This window comes from Malaclemys terrapin, chromosome 7 (genome assembly GCF_027887155.1).
Source record: "Malaclemys terrapin pileata isolate rMalTer1 chromosome 7, rMalTer1.hap1, whole genome shotgun sequence".
Classification (NCBI taxonomy): domain Eukaryota; kingdom Metazoa; phylum Chordata; order Testudines; family Emydidae; genus Malaclemys; species Malaclemys terrapin.
In genome coordinates this window covers 52,614,105-52,636,170 of record NC_071511.1, presented here as the reverse complement: position 1 = coordinate 52,636,170, position 22,066 = coordinate 52,614,105, and the positions used below count along the sequence as shown (strand labels likewise).

The 22,066-nt window shown below is 51.0% G+C and overlaps 1 protein-coding gene across 4 annotated transcripts in view; it reads right to left on the bottom strand.

Moving 5' to 3' along the window:
- Positions 1 to 7,541: 7,541 nt before the first annotated feature.
- Positions 7,542 to 22,066, bottom strand: part of IP6K1 (inositol hexakisphosphate kinase 1) — a 104,230-nt gene continuing 89,705 nt past the window's right edge. For 2 of the 4 annotated variants that reach the window (XM_054033694.1, XM_054033695.1), the window contains 5 exons: positions 17,902 to 18,245; positions 11,696 to 11,906; positions 10,827 to 11,011; positions 10,088 to 10,263; positions 7,542 to 8,406 (listed from right to left, as the gene is read on the bottom strand). In XM_054033694.1, coding sequence (XP_053889669.1) covers positions 7,897 to 8,406; positions 10,088 to 10,263; positions 10,827 to 11,011; positions 11,696 to 11,906; positions 17,902 to 18,124 — 1,305 coding nt within the window. In that variant the 5' untranslated portion in view covers positions 18,125 to 18,245 and the 3' untranslated portion in view covers positions 7,542 to 7,896. The remainder of the gene's footprint in view (positions 8,407 to 10,087; positions 10,264 to 10,826; positions 11,012 to 11,695; positions 11,907 to 17,901; positions 18,246 to 22,066) is intronic. The other 2 variants (XM_054033696.1, XM_054033697.1) reach the window with 2 other exon arrangements.

Here is a 22,066-nt window from a genome sequence, read left to right as displayed (position 1 = left end):
CTCGAGGTGCTGCACCTCACAGCGTGGAATCTCCATGGTTGAACCCGGTGGAACTTTCCTGTTCAGACCGGGTTAGACAAGTCCTATTTAGCAGCAGGAAACCCTCTACGAGAACTGCCTACCTTGCCAAGTGGAAGAGATTTTCAATCTGATTGGCACAGTGCCATTCACTCCCAACGCTATCCCCAGTGCTGCTTATCCTGGACTACCTCCTCCATCTGAAGCAGCAGAGGCTTTCAATGTTGTCAGTAAGGGTTCACTTGGCCGCCATCTCGGCATTCCACCCGGGTGCGGAGGGCTGCTCTGTCTTTGCTTACCTGATGGTCAGCCTATTTCTAAAAGGTCTCAACAGGCTATACCCTCATGTCCAGCAGCCTGTCCCGGCTTGGGACCTCAACCTGGTCCTTTCTAGACTCATGGCACCGCCCTTTGAGCTCTTGGCGGCGTGCTCCCTACTCTACCTCTCTTACAAGGTCCCGTTCCTGATAGCTATAACCTTGGTCAGGAGGGTGTCTGAACTTAAGGCCCTAACATCAGAGCCCCATTTTACCGTGTTTTATAAGGACAAGGTTCAGTTCAGACCTCACCCTGCTTTCCTACCAAAGGTTGTATCACAGTTTCACATCAATCAGGACATCTTTCTCCTGGTATTCTACCCTAAGCCTCATTCCAGTGGCAGAGAGCACACACTTCACTCTCTAGATGTCCACAGTGTGCTAGCATTCTAGATTGAGAGAATGAAGCCATTCAGAAAATCAGTCCAGTTATTCACGGCAGTGGCGGACAGAATGAAAGGTCTGCCTGTGTTGTCACAATGCATCTCGTCCTGGATAGCATCCTATATTCATGAGCGCTACGTCCTGGCAGGTGTCCCTGCACCTCCAATCACTGCACACTCCACCAGGGCGCAAGCTTCATCAACAGCATTCCTGGCTCAGGTTCCCACTCAGGAAATCTGCAGAGTGGTGACGTGGTTGTCCATCCACACTTTCACCATGCACTATGCAATTACTCAGCAGGACAGAGACGATGTGGCGCTACAATCAGCGGACAACTCTGACCCCACCTCCTGAACTTGGGCTTATGAGTCACCTGATTGGAACTGACATGAACAAGCACTCAAAGAAGAAAAAATGGTTACTCACCTTCTCGTAACTGTTCTTCGAGATGTGTTGTTCATGTCCATTCCAATACCCAGCCTCCTTCCCTTCTGTGGGAGTAGCCGGCAAGAAGGAACTGAGGGGGTGGTAGGTCAGCAGGGCCCTTAATTGGGCGCCATGAAGGCGCCACTCCAGAGGGCACCAAGGCCAACCACACAGATGCTGCTAGGGGAAAAATCTTCCGGCTACTGTGCATGTGCACACACCTGATTGGAATGGACATGAATACCGGATCTCGAAGAACAGCTACGAGAAGGTGAGTAACCATTTTTAGGAACTTTGCTTCATTAAAACCAAATTTCAAATTTGCCAGTGCACTAGTTTGCAGGCATGTGAATGGTAAAAGCCAGCTGCTTGTTAGCTACAGAAATGAAAGCGGACAAGGGGAATGGTTAATTGTACCTCAAACATTAACAGATGTTAGCGCAGAACGTATAGAGGGTACGCTGTATTCTTCCTCCGTAAGAAGCTGAATCCCTACATTGCAAAACTCAACCTTAAATATGAAGACACTATTGGTGCCTCCGTATCCAAGGCCACGCTGATGTCCAATGGGCTGTGGAGATCCTTTCCCTGTCAGTGTCTCAGACCGCACAGCAGTTAGAGGAAGCGTAGGCTGATGTGTTCTCATAGCAGTCCCTGGATTCCTCTCTGGTCAATTTTCCCACCATACCTAGTGCAGTGTACTCAGATCAAAGATGGCAAAGCCACACTATCACCACCCCAACTGATTGGCATGTATGTTATACCTCTCCCCCCCACCAATTCAGCTGTCTCTTTTCAGATCATTCCCTATCTGTGGTAAGGAAGCGCCTGGTGGGCACTCCTGCAGCCTAGCTGATACCAAGAGTTCGGGAAATGTTTGGTGGGAGAAGACATCAGCACAGAGAGACGTGCACATCACTGCTAAATTTCTAACAGCTTTTATTTGTATATACATGACTTTAGAGACAGCAGGAGAGGTAACGTTGCAACATCTGGAGTACAGGTACTGGTACTTTTCATGCCCATAAGCTTGACTTGGCCCAGTAAACTGGGGCTGAAAGAGAATTCTAAAAATACGCAGGAAATGCTCGAAGACAATATGATGCTGCATACCTCCCAGACAAGCCAAATGGATGCAGGGCAGGAGAGGGTTAAAAGCTCTCTGTTTCAGAGGGCCCCTTCCCCTTCCACAGTAACAAGTCCTCCTACACTTGCCACAGATCCCTCCACACCTGGACCTTTCAAGTACACAAGCATTTTGCTCCTGAGATAAACATGCAATAACAGTACAAATACGAACACCGAAGTCTGAACTTCTGGTTTGGGTGACTCTGTTCTGGGCAAAGTCTAGGAGTGGGAAATGAGGAGATGGGGCCCATCATAAAAATGAGGAAGTCGCAGGACCGGAGTCTCAACAATTGCTCCTCCAGGAGGTCAGAATGCCACTGCTCTCCGTTTTAACATGGAGGTTTGGCCTATAGAGCAAGCAGTACAACCAGGCTGATTGCATCACAACGGAGCAGTGCATGCTGGGGAGCTGCCACATCCACAGACTGCACCCTCCACGTTATCTTGAACGTCAGCTTTATGTGATGAGTTAGGTGACATAGCTCTGGGTTGGGCAAACATCCTCAAGCAGCTACTGCTCCTCCATTGGCCCCATAACACAACACACCCAGGAGCAGCAGGCATGCAGGCGGGCCCTGAATCAGGGTTTGGTCCTCTGTAGGGACAGGGCTGTTTGGCACAAGCCTGAGGTCACACAGGCTAGGGTGCAGGAATCAGCAAGTTCCAGTGGATGAGTCCTTCCCGCCCTTCTCCAGCTCTTGGGGAAACTGGCTCCCTGCAGCTTTTGCTCTAGCACAAGAGTTGAGAGAAGCCACTACACGTAAGGGGCCAAATTCACAGAAACTGCACAGAATGTGCTACCCACTTTGGAGCCAGATGTGCTTTATGCAGATTTCAACATCTCCACAGGAAGGCTTCAAAGCCTTAGATCTGCTAGTTCTTATACAGAGATTACACTTACCAGCCCAACTCAAATATCAAAGCTGTTAGCTAGGGAAAGTGGCTTCCACTCTCACTGACACAGCAAGAAGAGCCACCAGTGACAAGTTACAGGGCAGGAATAACCACCAGGCCAGGAAAGGAGGACGACTGCCCAACATCTTCCCCAAAACAGCAGCACCCCATCCAAATGCCCATGGCTTTAGGCAATAAAACAAGCCCCTGCTGCCCTCCCAACCACAGAGTGTTTATCCGAAGAACAGTCTTGTTCTCTTTTGTCCATGTTTGTAAGACCAGGGACCTAGATACAGAGAAACCCTTGCATTGATAATAGACCTACACATGCTCTCGATGGTAGCAGATCATACTATTGCTAGAGATTGACTGGCTATGTATTCCAAAAGGCTGAAAGCAGGTCCATCTTTCTACATGAAGGCAACTACAGAGTGTGTGTATATTCTGCTACAGAAGTTCACGCTGCTGGGCGTGAAATGTTCGCAAGCTCTGAAAGGAGGCAAACAGGTTATGCTGCTTGACAGGACTGAAGGACTATTTATGTGAACACACCTGAAGTGGATTTGACTGTGTACAATGCATGCAAAATAATTTTTTAGGAAAGGGCTGTCCAAAAAGCTCCCCCATAACCTTGGACTCCAACACCAAGCAGCTGCATTTATGGCCAAGTCCTCTGCATTTAAATGTAAGGGTGCACTCTCTTGGGAAACTCTTAGGTTAGGTTATATCAACTCACTCCTACTTCCTTGTGGTACATTAAACAGTTACAACACTGCTTCCCAGGGTAGAGGAGAAAAGTACCTTTTCTTTTGTTCTTTGAAGTAAAACCAATGAAATATTGAACCATTTGGCTTTGGGGAATGTCCGGGGAGTTCCACAATGAAAAATACAGAACCCATTTTTAAATAGGATCGGCTCTATGAGGATTCTGCTAACTGCATAATTACCTAATGTGAGGATTTGCTTAGACAGAGGGAGTAGCCAGGGGTGGCACATTGCTCAAGAAGGGGCTATCTAGAGAATCCTGGTTCCTGGTCCCAGAAGGGGAAGGACACTTGCTACAGTGTTAACAGCAAATGCTCTGACCTTGGCCATGCTTGGGGCTATAGTTCCTAAGAGTAACTTTTTGTTTCACCCAAACTAGTAAAGTAACAATCTCTGCAAACCAGCAACAAAACCCATCCACATAACAGAGAAAGAGACGAGACCATCCTGTACGAGCCCTGGGCAGAAGCGGACCCCTAGGGGTACATTCCCTTCTCTGCAAGGCGGGGCAAGCTGCGAGGCTACCAGGAGACAATGGATCTGCAAGTCTCACTTTTGGGGATGTTTACTGCCTTGGAAACATCAAGCAGAGCTGCTTGCAGAGCCAGCATCCAGCTCTATGCTGTATCTCCGAGAGCAAGAGGGAGATAAATCCAGCAACAGCTCCATGTTCGTCCAGAGCAATTGTCTAGAAGTCTTACCACAAAGAGCAGTTGAGGAAACAATTTTCTTCATGTGTTGCTGACCTGGCCACCTCCCACTTGAAGCCTTTCTATTGTCACTTCCACCGCCCCATGTTGCTCTGGGTTCAAGGAAGTGCCAAGATGCAGGGGCTGCCCATGCAGCGTGCTCACTGGGCTACCTTCGAGTTACTAACTCGCCCTGGATTGACAGCCAGACATGAAAGTGCCTCACTTCCATCATGTATGCTCTGGGGGAGTGTTCCACAACTGGCAATGCCTATGCACGTCAATTCCAGCTATGCTTGTATTAAGGAGGCTGTGGCGAGGATGACAAGGAGTGTGTTGACGGTGTCTAGGAGGGATTAGCAGGAAAACAGCCATTCCATTTGTGCTCTAAGCCAGATAAGCAACTCAAGCCTTCAGAAGTCCAAGGCACTTGCATTCATCTCCTGCCCAGCCTGAGGCTCATCCGATGCCATGTCCTGCACTCCAAGCTGGATGGGAAGGGTTATTGCTACTGAGCAAGGCTGTGCATTGTGATCATGCTGTGTAGAAACGTAACACTGCAGCACTGGCAAAACTAAACCTTTCATTTCTTTTGGTTCTTCATGAAGCACAAACAGAATAAAAACCCCTCCAAAAAGCAGAACAATTCCATTGTCAAGGCTATTTACAAGTTCTGAAAATTTTGTCGGGATGGTCCAAAGGTAGAATCACACGGGGCAAGGGGAATCACACGGAGCCAAACAGGAAATGCACCATGTTGCTAGTGATCTGTGTATACACCTCTCACTATGACTGAGGAGACTGGTGTAGAGACAGGAGTTCCTGTACAGTCCAGCTACGTCGGTGTGACCCTGGAACCAGGATCTAATACAGGGCTGTACTGGACCAAAGCCAACATAACAAGCCTTGCCACACTCAGCATTAGGACTTCAGTGAAGGATCCAATGGGAGAGACAAGAGAGAACTGTGACACATATCTCCACTTCCCTCAACAATACCCAGAATAGGGGACAATGGGAATGCTGAAAGACCAAGCGATCACATGTGGAGGAGACCCCTTCCCGGTGTGAAATGCCCCTCCTTAGCACTACCTGCCATAGCAGGGCCAGTGAGGAAGGCAGGCCACTAGACTAGGATTTGATTGGTCACAATGCACAAGGACCTCAATGCATTTCTGCCCAGCTAACTTGGACTTTGCTTCAACCACGGAAACAACTTCATTGCCTCCAGCAGCCCACCTTTGGCTGCTGTGTCCTGGCCACTGAGAAAATCCCATTAGCAGCTGCTTGTGGAAGAAGAGCTCACAGATGCTGTGGAGGGAGGAGTAACCTAACAAATGCAACAATACCATGGCCAAGAGCCCAGCCCTCATCTGCAAGGCTTGATGGGGGCACGGGCTTTAACCAAGTTCAGCAGAGTAGTCAAGAGACAGGGCAGTCTTAAGCTTTAGCACAAATTTGAGCACTGTTCCCCTCTCCCCCTCCCAACTAGCAGTAACAGGATTGAGACCCCCTGGCCCCAAATCCTGCACTCTCTGCAGCAACCGCAGATGGCAATGCCCCCGCACATACGCTCTCCAGGCAAAGTGTAGAGTCAAAGGGCCTAGTGCATCTGCAATGCGCAGGGCCAAGCACTCGCCTGCATATGATAGTTTGGGTTAGAAGAGCTAGTCTTAGGGCCATGGAAATGACACATCTAGGTGGAGAATCCCTCTGACACAGAACACCCTGAGCCACAGGCACCGTGTCCATCCTCAGCTTGGAGACTAGACAGTTTCGCTCAAGCAGTGACCTGATGCTTTCACTTAGCTCTGAGAGGTCAGAGAACCTCTTTTCCCTGCTGTCACTCAAGTCCCCAGCACAGAAATCCACTTGTGGGAGTGGAGAATAGGGCCAGAGCGTAGCCAAGCCATGTTCAGCCAGACAGCTGTATCCAACCCTAACACAAGCCAGTAGATACCAGTTCCCTGAGAGTAGGCCGGGTAGGGGGTCACCATGCCAGCCGGGTAGCTGTTTCCACCCACAGAAGGGGCACTTCTGCGAATGAGCAACTCCAGCATGGGGCTCAATAGACAACATGATGGGGACAGCCTAAAGCCCACTATCCGTTCAGCTAAGACTCTTCTTCCTCATTAACTCCACTAGGATCCTTCCAAGGTAGGGCTGAAACCCCATCCCCTCAGCCACTTCCCTTTTCCCACCCCAGGGACTGTTCCAGAGTGTGGAATGGGTCAGCCCAGCCCCGGGAGGAGTCAAAGAAGACAACAGTCTCATACTGCAGTGCCTGGTCTGGATGTGACTAGGAAGTTACTCCCATCCCAGCTGCTGTGCCTATGCTATACAAACACTGAGGCTGGAACTAGCTTGATATACCCTAGTGGAACAGCTGGGGTGTGAATTCACTTGCTGTTAACACTACTGCCGGCCAGTTAGCTGAACTCTCATTGGATCAATGCACCGAGGCAGGGTCAATCTCACAGGAACATCACGCTTATCCCTGGTGGAAGAGAAACTCCTTCAGGCCTGCCTGCCCTTACAGCCCTGCACAAGTTTCTCTGCCAGCTGCAGGTGGTGGCAAGGGGTGGTAGCAAAGCCTCCCTGACTGACCCCACAGCAGCCTGTGGGGCAAGGCGATTTACCCATTGCTGCAGCTCTGCAATGGATTTTGTTTGGTCATTTATTCCTGCCCATTTGGGATGATTTGTCACAATGCTCAAACTGGAGAAGATAAATGCGGTATCATAAACTAACTCCCCAATCAATCAATCAATCACACCCCTGGGGCAGGGCTAGCTGTACCAACAGCTGGTACCATAGGAAACAGCATGAGTGTGCTGTGCCCATCAGCCCCATAGATACTTCCGGCTCATTTGAATGAATACCCTTTCCAAATGACAGATGAGGTTCAAACCAAAGGCACTTCTGGGGAGCAGAAGCAGTGCAATTCCAGTCAGAACCCCCATCTCCACCATGAAGGGCTGGCTTACTCTTCCCTTCCCTGTGGCCAGGTCCTCCTTCCAGAATGCATACAGAATGAAGAGATTGATGCACAACAGCAGCACACCCAGTGGGGCCCTGGGAGCCTCCTCCAGAAGGTCAGGCCAGTGCAGTCAAAACCACACGGGCAGGACGGCAGAGATCTTCACACTCCTCACACAGCTCTTCCAGCCCAGGGGACAGTTATAAACAAGGGAGCGAGCGAACCATTGAATACCAAAGTTGTTTGCTTTTTCCTGCTCCCGCCACCAGGTAGGAATGAACGGGCACAGCCCAGGCCTACTGGTTCTCCTCCCGCATCTGTTCCATTATGTTGATGAGGCTTTCCAGCCCGAATACATAACCCACGTCGGGTCCATCGTGCACAGTGGGATCATCCCGAAACCCTTTGAATGTGCTGTGTGCAAAGTCAATCATGCGCACATCCACCTTGGGAAGGGCAGAAGGGCTGGGCTCTGTGCTGGTGTCATCCTGCAGGCTCTCTGGGAGAGAGGTGTCCACCCGCTTTAGGCGCATCTCTGCCCTGCGCTCCATGAACATGCCTGCCCTATTGTCCTTCCCGTCGTAAATGATGAGGAGGGAGCTGGAGTAGAAGCGGTAGGATGCCTGCCTCTCCAGCACAGCCTTCAGGCTCCGGAGTTTGGCGAGTATGGGCTCAAAGAGGTCCTTGCGCAGCTCTAGGCCATTGTGGAGGTATTGGTATAGGGCATTGCGGAACCCCTCGATGGAGAGACCACGGCCGTAGTACTTATTTCTGCATAAGTAATGTCCTGTGTCCAGCTGATAGACCTAGAACACCAGAGCTCACATTAGCTGGGAAGCACGAGTGACACACAGTTACAGTGAAAGACTGGACTGTCCTGTGCAGTGACACTGAGGGGACCTCCTGATACTCAACAGCAGGCAGGTCTGTCTAAAACCTTTGGTGCTCCTGGAAACCTTACAGGCAAGGTGGGACGTTCCCTTCTCTCACTGCCTGGGATACTGAAGGCTGCCCAGGCCGGGTTTCCCCTTCCAGGAGTAGAGAGCAGCACATCAGTCAGCCCAGCAAAGTGTGTCCAAAGTAGGGGGGTGGGGAGAAACTTCACACATGACCAGATGGATCAGCGCTGAGTGTGTCAGCAGCTGAGCCACATGGAATGGAGGGATTGCTAAGAGGGGTCTGCCCCTCAACATGGCATATGACTAACCCGTGACACACGACTAACCCGTGGCACTCACTGCTGTAGAATCAGATTCCAGAAAAGGACCAGGTCCTCCACTGTAAACAGCATCTCCCCATCACACTAGCCAGAATAGGAGTACAAGGACACTCAATCCTTATGCTTCAGGGCATACCCAGAAGGGAAGAAAGGAACTCCCCTCTCCCCTAAGTATAGGAAGCCACAAGTGGCCTGTGACTGTATGAGAGATGCTACTGAGACAAGACCCCAGGCACCACTGACCTGGCTGGAATAGGCATCAATTGCTAGGATCTTCACTAGAGTCATAGACTTTAAGGTCAGAAAGGACCATTATGATCATCTAGTCTGACCTCCTGCACAACGCAGGCCACAGAATCTCACCCACCCACTCCTGTAATAAACCCCTAACCTATGTCTGAGCTATTGAAGTCCTCAAATCATGGTTTAAAGACTTCAAGATGCAGAGAATCCTCCAGCAGGTGACCCGTGCCCCACGCTGCAGAGGAAGGTGAAAAAAACCCAGGGCCTCTGCCAATCTGCCCTGGAGGAGAATTCCTTCCCGACCCCAAATATGGCGATCAGCTAAACCCTGAGCATGTGGGCAAGACTCACCAGCCAGACATCCAGGAAAGAATTCTCTGTAGAAACTCAGATCCCATCCCATCTAACATCCCATCACAGGCCATTGGGCATATTTACCGCTAATAGTCAAAGATCTAATTTTGGCAATTAATTGGCTATCCCATCATATCATCCCCTCCATAAACTTATTAAGCTTAGTCTTGAAGCCAGATATGTCTTTTGCCCCAACTGCTCCCCTTGGAAGGCTGTTCCAGAACTTCACTCCTCTGATGGTTAGAAACCTTTGTCTAATTTCAAGTCTAAACTTCCCGATGGCCAGTTTATCTCCATTTGTTCTTGTGTCCACATTGTTACTGAGCTTGTTAATTAGGCTTGCTGGATTTTAGCACTTCTCTACAACACTCAGTACATTTGGTTACTGTGCAAAGCAGGCCATGGCCCATTCCACCCCATGAGAAGTTACAGACTCCTTCATTCCAGTGGAACGGAGAGGGAAGTGATGTGTAACAGCATGTGCTCTTTGGAACACATGACTGGTAGCAGGCTGTCAAGGGGTTGGGAAGGAAGAAACGTCACAGGAACACTGCCCAGCGGAGAGCACTATCCTGCTGTGCTTTCCCTAGGTGGCTGGGGATGTTCGAGGAGGGGTGTGGAAGATGTCTTTCTGCCACAGGCTGCCCCAGACAATCCCTGGGATACTGTACCTGCATTCCACAAACTCTCACACCCAGCGTGGCTGAGGTACTCTGTTCACACTTCTTCATCTGCCGAGCAGCCTTCTCTTCAGAAGCATCATCTCCATGCTGCCTGGTCCCCATCTTCAGGTCAAGCACACAGGGAAACCGGAAATGGTGCACCACATTCTCCAGCAAAAGGAACTCTAAGAAACATGTCAAGGAGATTTCATCTCTCAGAGCTGCCAACCACCAGGAACCAAGCAAGTTCTCTGGGAACTCCTGGATCTGTAACACATGCCGGGGAGTGGGCATGAGGGGACAAAAGGGAGTCAGTGACAAAGCAGCCAAGAAGAGAGGAATATGACGAGCCCAGTAGGGAAGACAAGAAAAGAGCCCACAAGACAGTAGTACTGGGCAGGAAAATATGAGCCCAGTCTCTGTCAGAGGGACCAGAAGGGGAGATGTGACCTGGTGACACAGATGGCACCTAGCCAGCGGGCACTGCCAGTGTCCTTGGCAGAAACCTGACTCTCCTCCCAGGTGCCTGGACAGACACTGCTGCAAGGACAGATGGAAGGAATAATGGAAAAGGGGCCCCAGCCTTTGGCCCAGCTGGTTCTGCTTGTGTTGATGGCAAAAGGAGCGCGTGCACTGAGCATGAGCCAAGGGCGAGGTGCCAGCCACTCCTTGGAGAGGTGGGAAGCCTTTGCTGGCACCGTTCTGGAAGACGCAGCCAGCTGCCCTGGCTCTGCTTTCTGGAGGATACTGTAGAGCTTTCGGTCCTTGGACTCCGATCGCATGCGGCTCAGCTGCTGCTTATGGCAGCGCAGACTCCATGGGTTATAGCTGATCTTTTCCGAGCTCAGGCCGCTGTTCCCATCCAGCATCTGAAACGGAACATCGGAATGGATGTGCAGCTCCACCTTGGGGCTCTTTGTCTCTTGGATGCTGCTGGCACAAAGAAAAGAACACATGCATGCTAGGGAGTCCTTGACTAGACAACTAACCTGTCACAGACAGGAGTTAGACTACAGCACTGGAACCCAATAACTTCTCCTGGCAAAGGTTTATCTCCCACATCCCCTCTCCTGTTACATACCCTGACCTCCAACCCAGCAATGCCAGTCTCTGGTCTCAGTGAATGCCAGCAATTCTTCCTGGGCGAGCCTGCAGCAGAGTCTCCATGCTGGAGGGGCCTATCTGCACAGAGCAGGAGCAGGATCGGTAGTGGGCACAGCCTTCTGAACAGGGAACCTTCCCCTAGACCACCCCAGCATGCAAAGGCAGAGAGCTTGCCCCAGGGACCTTCAAGAATGTACCACAGAGGCAAGCTAGTCTCCAGGGGCCTCATAGCTCCAGCCTGAGCATACTTCAGAGAGGGAGGGACCAGGCCAGTCTCTGGGACGAGATGCTGCCTAGAAGTGGGCAGTGTGTGACAGCTAGGTGTGTGCACTGAGAGTGAGCTAGGGACCACACTCCAGCAAGCTCTGCACTACATCACTGCCTGGGGCCAGTCAGTGTACGACATGGGGAGTGCAAGGGAGAGCTATTCTGCCAGGAAGCCCCAGAGCTGACCGAGGGATGAGGAAGTGGTGTGCTTGCAGACTGCACTGTTCCCAGCCCCAGTCCTTTTACCTCTCAGGGTTGTCACCGGCCAGGCCGAGTCTCTCCTCCTTGTGCTCACCGACACTGCTGGATCTGTGAAGGCTCCTGCGTGAGTGCTTGCGCCGAGGCTGGTCCCTCTCTGGCACGTCATCCTGCTCCAAGGCCTCGCTCTCCACATAGGGATATGCTACCAGGTTAATGTAGCCATCACTGTCTCCCTCAAAGCAGACGGACACCACACCTGCCAAAGAGAGGCAGCTTATCTCAATCCAAGCAGTCCCTCAAGGAGTAGCCGCGCATGTCTGCGACTGGCAGTGCAAGAGCTGTCAGCAGAGAAAGCAGACAACACCAGTACAAATCTAGAACCGTGGAACTGTTCTGCAGGAAGCGATCTGAGATGCTGCAACCTGCATGAGAATCTTGCAAAGGGAAAATTCCTCAAACTACCCCACCTAGCCACTAGCCCCGCAGAGAAGGGCACAGAAACTGCGGCTGAACGCCTGCAGGCAGGGCAGCCTCCGCAGTCATCACATCATAGAATATCAGGGTTGGAAGGGATCTCAGGAGGTCATCTGGTCCAACCCCCTGCTCAAAGCAGGACCAATCCCCAAACAGATTTTTGCCCCAGATCCCTAAATGGCCCCCTCAAAGATGGAACTCTCAGCCCTGGGTTTAGCAGGCCAATACTCAAACCACTGAGCTATCCCTCCCCGCATAGGGAACCCAGCAACACATCTCCCCCAATTTGCAGAAAGCCTGGAAGTTTCATCTCTTATCCTCCTGCCACGTCAGCAGCTTGCCCTTCAGCTAATGCAGCAAGGTTCACCCTGCACCCAGGCGCACAGCAGTCTGTTTGCTGAGGCAGTGTTGCCTCTCTGTACCTTCCAAAGCCACTGCTCAAAGTGTGGTCTAAACCGAACGCTAGCGACTCCCAAACTGACAATGCCATGGGAGGGGCCCAAGGGAGGGTTGGCGCAACATCCCTCAGATGGTCACTCCAAATAGTTATGGATGCGTCTATGTGATGCCTTCAATTCAGCAAGGTGCTTTTCCAGTCCCCTTCTAGGAGGACAGATAGGAAATTCATGTAGGCATTCTGAACAGTACCCCTCAGAGCTCTTGCTCGAAGAAGTCATCAGCAATTCAGATTTCTAGTTCACTCAGTAAAGAACATTAATGCACTTTTTTGTATGTCTAAATTAAATGAATGCCTACCTGTGACAGCAAGTGATAACAGTCATGTGCCCATCACTGGAGAACCAAGAGAAGGGTCCATGGTAGTGAATTAAGCATTTCCACGTGAGATCTCTGGTCTCCTGGCTTGACTTTTGTAGTCCAAAATTGGGATGCATTGTTACAACGGACATTTTACCCTTCAACAGCATGAGGAAGCGAGCAGAGGCAGCACATGCCAGACACCCCTTCTTGGGAGTTCTCCTAGTTACACTAGCAACTCCATAGTGAGGGTGACAACAGGGTTTCTGTTTAAAGCCCAGTTCTCAACCCCATTTAAATCAGATTGACTGAAAATGGACATGGCAGTTCAGGACTCCAGGGAGAGTTCATGATGCAAATGTGGGGGCATTTGGTCAAGAGGTTGCTGTGATACGGCCCCATCAAACATAAGAGCTTTTGTCCCGAGAGAGAGAGAGAGAGAACAGGAGGAAAGATTCACACAACACTCCTATCCCTGGGTCTGTACCCAGTGAGAGCCAGTCTTCAGCTCCAAAAATGACTTTTCCCAGTGCTCCATGAGACTGTGTCCAGCTGTACACACTCAGCCACTAGGAGTGACCCAGCTTGTAGCAATACTGCACAGATGCAATCAGGGAACTGTTCTGCAAGCCATGACAGCTCTGGGACCCTGCAGCCATGAGTTCAAGATTCCTATTCCACTGGCTGCTGATAATATTTCTGAGCTCTACACAAACAGCCCTTTTTATAGAGGCCTTATACCCTACTGTAGGAGCAGGCAGCTATCCTACCCCACTGCCTCATTTTAAGAGATACAACAACTGAGGTTGCAGGTCACTTCTGGTAAAGCTGGGGAAAGAACCCAGATCTCATCCACGTTGCCTTTGGGAGTGAATGTGCTAAATCTATTGCTTGTCTATCCTGTCTAACCACTGGATCACACATCTTGTACTGGTCAGGAATTCAGCTCCAGAATCCTGATCATAGACTCATAGAAGATTAGGGTTGTAAGAGAGACCTCAGGAGGTCATCTAGTCCAACTCCCTGCTCAAAGCAGGACCAACCCCAACTAAATCATCCCAGCCAGGACTTTGTTAAGCCAGGCCTTAAAAACCTCTAAGGCATTGGCCTGGGACCCAGGTGAGCTGGGTTCAAATGCGGGCCCTGACACAGACTTTTGACGTGATGCTGCGAAAGTCATTTAGACCAAAATGTTTGGAGGTGGCCTTGGTTTCTCTGGGCCTCAGGCCTTCTGTATAGAGGGTAACAGCTCCCCACCTCTCCCCGGTGTTGGCAGGGTACAGCCGGAAGTGGCTGGGAGGCATTAAGATCCTACAGTGAGAGGGAGGGCATAGGTACAAGAACTACCTGCCTTGTGAGCTGCTGGGGCCACCCCCACAAGTATGGGGCTCACTGGGGTTCCCACAGCTTTTTGGAGACTCATAAGGGCTGCCCAGGAGTCGAATCGGCTAGTTTGGCTGCTGGCCATGGGGCCTCCCAAGCCTATTCTGGCGCCCTGTGCCGGTTTTGGTGGATTAGGGCAGAGGAGTTTTCTAAGGTTTGCGGGGAGAGGAGCCACTGGGCTGTACCTGGGCACACCAAGCACAGTGTACCTGGGCACACCAAGCTGCTGGACCGTACCTGGGCACACCAAGCCGATTACTGAGCCGGCATTCCTGGAGATGCGATCTTACTGTGGGTCATGGCACTCCTGCACCTGAGGCAGCCTCCATGCACAGGCCACCACAGTTCCCTGCCACCAAGTTCCAGTGGTGCTTTGGGGGTGTTAATAATGGGGCAGGCCTGCAGCTAGAGCTGGGGTTGATGCAACAACTGTCCACAGCAATTGGCAAGGGTGTCTCCTTAAGAGCCATTATGCACGTAAGTTCTCCCTGGTGGGGCTGTGGCTTGAGCAGTCAAGCTCCCGGTGCCCACTAGGGCATTGGACTCCAAGCCCCCATACTCAGGCATTAGAAAGTCAGGAGCTGCTCACTTCGGCACGTCTACCTGGGTAGTGACTGTGTGGCAAGCTGGGGTGTAAATCTAGAGCGCTCCAGCGTGCTGCACATTAACTGGCTGGGTGAACCTGCTGCTGTGCATTAAAAGTTCCCAAGGGCACTCTAATGTAATGCTGCTTCAGCCGGCTCTACAGCAAAGTGCATGAGGTAGCTGTTAGCGCTTGGCGGCTGGGTCCATGCAGCCACTCGGCACCACGGCAGGCTGGTGCGTGGCAGAGTTACAACCCAGCTTACTGCACAGTATTGCTTGTATGGAAATGCCCCTAGTCTCCCCACATGTCCCAGAGAGTGTATTAGTGCAACACGGAGAAAACCATTAAACTTACAGACTCTGGAAATACTGTTGGGAGAGGGGCAGTTCTTAACTGGGTAACTCCACCCTGCAGGGATGGCAACAGGAAGTGGGAATGTCACCGTATAGCTCCAACTCAGGGCTCCTCTTCAGATTGCTAAGAGGAACCCTGGCTGGGGCCTGTGTAGAAGCCCTGACAGGGCAGTAATTGCTGCTGGCTGGGAGAGTTTGCACTCACACCTTGAGCCATCTCTCCTTGTTTCCAGAGCAGGGTGAAATTTTCCAAAACTTGATAAAAAGGAGGGGAAAGGGACACGTTTTTGGGAGCTGTTTGCATTTGTCAACTCTGACTCGTTACCAGGTGCACAACCACAGAGAAGCCAGCCCAGTGTCCAGCATGTTAGGTGAAGTTTACCTCACGGAGGCACGACTGTGAGAAGCAGCACCTGAGCTAGGTATGCCCCACGTTTGTAAGTCTGCCTGCTTCCCCTTAGCACACTAACACTCTCTGGGGGTACCTGGGCAGACTAAGGCAGCAACTCCCAACTTTTAAGCATGCCATCCTGGGGTTCTGGACTCCCACTCTTGAAGGGCATGAGGAGCAGGCAGCCTGTTGTGCAGCAGTCAATCGATGGAGTTACGGTAATAAGTGGATAACCTAGTGCGCAGGCAGGAAGGGGACAAAGAGAAGCCAAAGTCTGCACATGCCATGCAGAGCACGTGTCTCCCAAAGAGCCTGGGCCAGGCAGAGAACCAGAATGGGAATGGAAGGAGGAGAAGGGGGCAGTGAGGGAAACTAGGAGTTTTAGCTGGCAGGAGTTCTGCCCCTTGGCTTGAGGGAGTAGCTTTGAGTGAGCTGTACTGACATGTGCCGATGGGGATGCTTTCCCTGCTGTAAACCTCCCTTCTCCACAGGTCTCGACTCAAGCTTCCACCTGAGGCTGGAAGAGGTGACCTATAGTAACCTACCTCCAGGCTTGGAAGGAGCTGGTTTTTACCACACAAACCAATGAAAATATATTTCCATCCACAGTCATAGGCATGTACAGCTCAACAACGTAAGAAACAGCCTCTTGAGAGCTTTGGATTTGATGTAAGGCTATTTCCTTTGGATGGTATGACATCCGATGTTGACAGTGTGTGTTTGAATGGTTATAAAGCTTTAACCTTTTGAACCTCAACATCTACTGTCACTAAATAAATGTCTGACTCCCCCATAATTTCCCACAAATGGGAAAATTTAAACTGATAAATTTTAAAAATGCTTAAAAATAAACATCCTCCTCCACTGAAATTACATATATGAAAATCTAACTCTGCCAAGCCTGGCCACAGGGAAGGGCAATTCCTCATGTCCTGCAGGAGATGGAAGACTTTAAACCAGAGCTAGTTTTAGTTTTTGGTCACTTTGAAAGATTATTGGTGCTCTTGGTCAGTCCAGTGACTCCTAGAGACTGTTTGCATTTGGAGGGGTAGAAAACTCAGTTCCAAGTGAACGTTTTCACGCACTGACACATCTGTGAATAGTTTTTCAGCGACAAATGTGGCACATACAGGAGGGGTAAAGATTTCACCAGCTCTTTGGGATGACCAGCTAGACATCCATCAAGCTTTAATGTACTATCACGAATCACACAGCAGCATACTCTGACCTGGAGTGCATGGTGAATCTGTAAATCAGACCTAGTCCCCCCCATCCAGACTGCATGTTAGAGTAGTAATGCTGAGGAGCTGAGAAAGGCCAAGAGGAAACGGTCCTTCCTCAAGGGAGTGATCTAACTGCCTTACTCTGGCATAGTCACAGCTCAGCCCACCCAAGACAGAGTCTCTTCATGTCTACAGGAAGGCAGGGTACCTGCAAGGAAGGTCAGGCGCACACCTGAAGGGGTGACAGCTCAGCATGCTTTGCTGCCACCGAATGCCCCCATTCCCCTGAATATTCACAAGCAGCAAGTGGGTCAGGAAAACCAGGAATGCACATTTTTAGCACTAGTTTCAGAACATTTGCCTTGGCAGTTTGCTCGTATCATTTTCCACACAAAGTCTGTTCCCATAGATGCACCCCATAAGAACCAGAGTACTGAAAAGAGCTGATATAGTCAAGCCCACAAAGCAAAGGTAACCACTTCACTGTTCTATTTGTACTCAATGCTGCGTGCCGTGGGGAGCAATGCTGAGTGCCGTAGGGAGCAATGTTGAGCACTGTGGGGAGCTTAGGGGAAGCTCAGAGGAAGCAGCACTTTCAGTTCTGCTTTTGTCAGCCATCCAGAAGCAGGGTCTTCACCCTGGTGATAGCTCCATATTAATTTCTCCCCAACGAAAGCCAGAACCCAGCACACTCGGCATGCAGCTGCATAAAGAGACACCCATTGCCTCCGTTTAACAACTTTCTTGTTTAATGTGAAGAGTGGGAGGACAAGCCTTCTGAGACAACCTGGGCAGGGTTCAAAACAGGACTTTGCCGGCCGATCCACATACGCTGAACATGGCTCAGTTAGGAACTAATTCAGAACTCTTCTCAGACTGAAGCATGGCACTGAAATCATTCCTTGATCATCAGCCACATGCTCAGCCCTGTACACACACTCCGAGAACACCTCTACTCACCACACAGTTCACATCAAATCACTGGAGAGCAGCAGTAGCGAAGGAAATGACAAACAGAACCTGCCCCCAGCTGCAGGAGCCCCATAGAGTGGGAAGCTACATTGTGCAGCAGCACTGGGGCTCACCTTTGTACTCAGGCGTGAACTCCTTCATTTCCGGGGGCAGGGACTCGTAGAAGCGCTGTTCTCGGGAAATGAGGGGCTTGCAAACAGTGTGGTCATCGTAGCGCATCATGCTGCTGTGGCCGCCCACCTGGTGAATGAAAGGCTCCAACAGGACCCCTCGCTCTCCGGCTCGACTGGCATTTTTGCCATACTTGCCCACTTCCATGGTTTGACAAACACACATTGCGTTTGGCACCAGTTGCACGCTCGGGGCATGGGGAGAGCCACATGGGCTGGGAGGGGACAGCTTCACGAGGGGCAGACAGCCACGGCTGAGAAATCCCAGGAATTAGTCTTGTTCCAATCTGAAAAACAATGGAGAATCCTATGAGAAAAGAGCTGTTCTCACCTCACTGTCTGGCCTGTCTTCCTAGTAACTTTTACCACTTTGCTTCCTTAGTAGAAAACTTGTTGGATTCTAAGGGGATCCGTCAACCATATCTGTAGCCCTGCCCGCATGGACAGGGATGCACACACTTGCTACTATTGGTGTTTGGATCCAAATGTCCAGCTCCCCACCCCACCTCCATGTTTGGCAGGCGCTCCAACTCTTTAGGGCTAGCAGGACTTTCCCACAGGAGTTTGTCAAGTGATGGCTGGAAGAAATCTAGTATTTTGATTCCACTTAGAAAGTTATTTCCATGTGCTAATGGATCTTGCCGTTAATAAAGTGATGTCACAATTGCAGCATATGTTATAAGGGAGACTCTCTCCCCCTCTCCCCAGTATCTAGCACTAGGAACAGCACAAGTACACAGAAAAGTCCTACAGAAATCCAAATCCTGCTATTTCTGCCACCACATTTCTAGGACCCAACTTTATCTTTGATAAAACTGCCACCATCCTAATTAGTCTCCAGTGAGGACTGCTGTAACCTCCTGCGCCTGCCCTCCTGATGGCACACACCGCCACCCAAAACACAGCCTCTGGCCCCATCCTCCTGCCATGATCCCTGCCTACATCACTCCCCATCCACTCTCTCCACTGGCTCCTCCAGCTCCACTAATCATCATCTTCAAACTCCTTGGCTTCAGCTTCTAGCACAGCCCCCCTCCTCCCCCATTCACCCTGCCTCACCTGACCACGTGGCCAATGCTGAGCTGTTTGTGTGCCCTGCTCCCCAGCCTCTCAGCTTCCTCTGTCCCCATGGACACCATCATCTTCACAGTCACTCAGGCCTGTAACCTCTCTGATTTGGCCTTCCCTCTTGACCCACAAATTCAGGCCATGCCCAAACGCTGCTGTGTAAGAAAAGACAGCATCTCTGAAACTGGCCTTTCCTCTTCACCAACACAGCTAAACTCTCACTCCAGCCCTCGATGTATCACACCATGGCCACTGCAGCCCCTCCTCACTGGCCCCCAACACCACACCTTGCTTGCCTCGGGTCCATTCTGAATGCAGCTGCTAAGGTTGCCTTGCTGGCTTGTCACTCTGACCACCTCAGTTTAAGACCCCCAAACGCTCTGCTCACAACAAAATGGACAGTAGAGACAAGCCCATGGCCCTTCCTAACATAGCGTTGCCATACCTCAGTGATCTAGTAACGGATAGCACCATTAACCCCACCTTGCCAACGTTCCCAACCTCTACCGCCCAACTGTCAGAGTCTCCCTTACATGTCTCCTGCGCACTCTCATGCTGCCCCTTATGCATGGCAGGATCTCCCCAGTAAAGCCCATCTTCCTTCAAATCCTACCTTAGCGGCTTGGTTCATGAACATTTAGTTTGAGTGCACTTAGTGTCCATGTGGACCCTGCTGCCACACGCTCCATTGGCTGGAAATTGAAGCTAGACAAATTCAGACCAGAAATAAGGTGTACATTTATAATGGTGAGAGAAATTAACCACTGGAACAATCCCTGACAATTTACAATTTAGGATGGGCTGTTTTTCTAAAAGCTCTGCTGTGGGAATTATTATGGGGCAGTTCTCTGGACTGTGCTATACAAGGAGACATACTACATCAGGGGTGGGCAAACTGTGGCTCGCAAGTTGTTTTAAGCTGGCCCACGAGTTCCCACTGAGGAGCCTGGTCGGGAGCTGCACAACGCCGCTTGGCCCTGCTCCGGCGCTACAGCTGGGGTGCCAGGTAGCGGGCCATACCACATGGCTCCTGGAAGCCACGGCATGGTCTCACTCCGAGGGTGGGGGCGCTCCATGCCTAGGAGCCAGAGAAGGACATGCCATTGCTTCTGGGAGCCACTTGAGATAAGCGCTGCTCAGAGCCTGCACCCCTGAGCCTCTCTCCACGCCCTCACTCCCTGCCCCAGCCCTGATCCCCCATCCGCTCCCCAAACCCCTCAATGCCAGCACGGAGCATGCTCCTGTACCCCAAGCTTCTCATCCCCAGTCCCACCCCAGAGCCCGCACCCCCCCACCCCCCCCGTATCCCAACCCCAATTCTGTGAGAATTCATGGCCTGCCATACAATTTCTATTCCCCAATGTGGCCCTCAGGCCAAAAAGTTTGCCCACCCCTGCACTAGATGATCACAGTGGTCCCTTCTAGCCTTGGAATCACTGAGATCAAAAGCTTTTTGCAGCAGGGACCTGCTCCTTTAATTTGTGAAGTGTCTAACACGCCCATGGGTGCGGCAGAACTAAGGAAGTCAAGTGAAGAGAAGATGGACTCTTGCCTGAGAGATGCTGATGGGGCAGATTGGCTGGCCGGCCTGCCTGCCACTCTCTGTCTTCACTGCACAGTTAAGTTGGACTCTTTCCCAGGTCTTAGCCCAACCCCACCTCTGTCCCTGCACAAGACCCTTGGAGCTGGGTTTGGAGGTGCTTTATGCCCAGGCTAGCTGGCCCAGCTAGTGGGCCAGGTTAGAACCTGGGCTCCAATTCAACTCAGGCTGGAGCCACCCTCTTTGTGGTGAGGATGCAGGCAAAAAACGAATAAACAAACAAAAACAAACAAAACACCTCATTCACATGCTGATAGCCCTCCAATACTTTTCCCACAACTTCCCCCAAAGGACAGACAAGTTCCCCTCTGTGCCCCTCTGCCTTTTCACAAGGAGGAGACCGGCAGAGGGGCAAGATGGTATGTGCACAGGAGGTCAGCCACAAATTAGAGCAGAACAAGGCAGGAGTCATTTGGGGCCTCTTCCTGCAGTCTCAATGGTGCCTAGGAGAATTTTATATTCCCAGCTCTCACAACCTGGTCGGAACTATCATACCATTTGAAGTTTTAGTGACCCAGCTCTAGGGTTCATGCGATTCCAGAGGAATCTCAGCTGGAGGAGAAAAGGTTTACAAGTGTGCCAAGGGTAGCTGAGGGGTTCAGATGCAAACAAAGCCCCCACCGTATCTGTAAGATCCTGAATTTTAAGCTAGTCTCATAATTCTGAGAGGCCTGACCCAAGTTTTGGACACATGGGTTTGCTGATAGGTTTCCCTACAAATTTAACATACCAAATCTCCTCTCCTTATTTGTGAGTAATGGGGAAAGGCTGCCAAGCTCTGCTCCCTGACCTGTAGAGTGTAATAGCATGTCCCAGTCTCCAAATGGGTACAGCACCAAGTTCTGCTTCTAGGTCAGATGGGTTAGAGACATGCCAGGTGCCTGAGGTGGGCTTTTGGCACCAGCCCTATCAGCATGAGAGTCTAACTTATGTCAAGGAGGCCAAGAGTCCACACTGATACTTTGAAGCAGATCCTTTGGCCCAGTCTATTTGCTCAATGCCCCTTGGGTTGTGCAAAGAGAGCAGAAGCCGCCTGGTGGAGGGAGTCTCCAGTGGGTGCAGAGCCAGAGTATTCAGCTCTTATGCCTTCCTGCCCTCTGCCCCAGTGTAGCACTGTGTTAGGGTGGGGACAGGACAAGGGCATATTGAGAGTGGGAGGGGCCGTGTCTGGTGCCCTCCAGCTATCCCTAACTGGCAAGTGATCTCTTGGGACCACAGACAGCTGGCACATGAGCCTGGGCCAGGGCAGAGAACCAGGAAGCTTGTAATGGATGGTTGATTTTTCCCATCTCCTTGGCTGTGTGGGGGAGGCTCCCCAGTCTTAGGCGCAGTTAGTCAAACGCCTTTCCCACTTGCTGAGGTTCCCACAGCCCAGCAGGGAGGTAACAATGAACAGCCATAGGTACAATTTCATTGCTCCTGTAATGCAGCAGGAAGCCA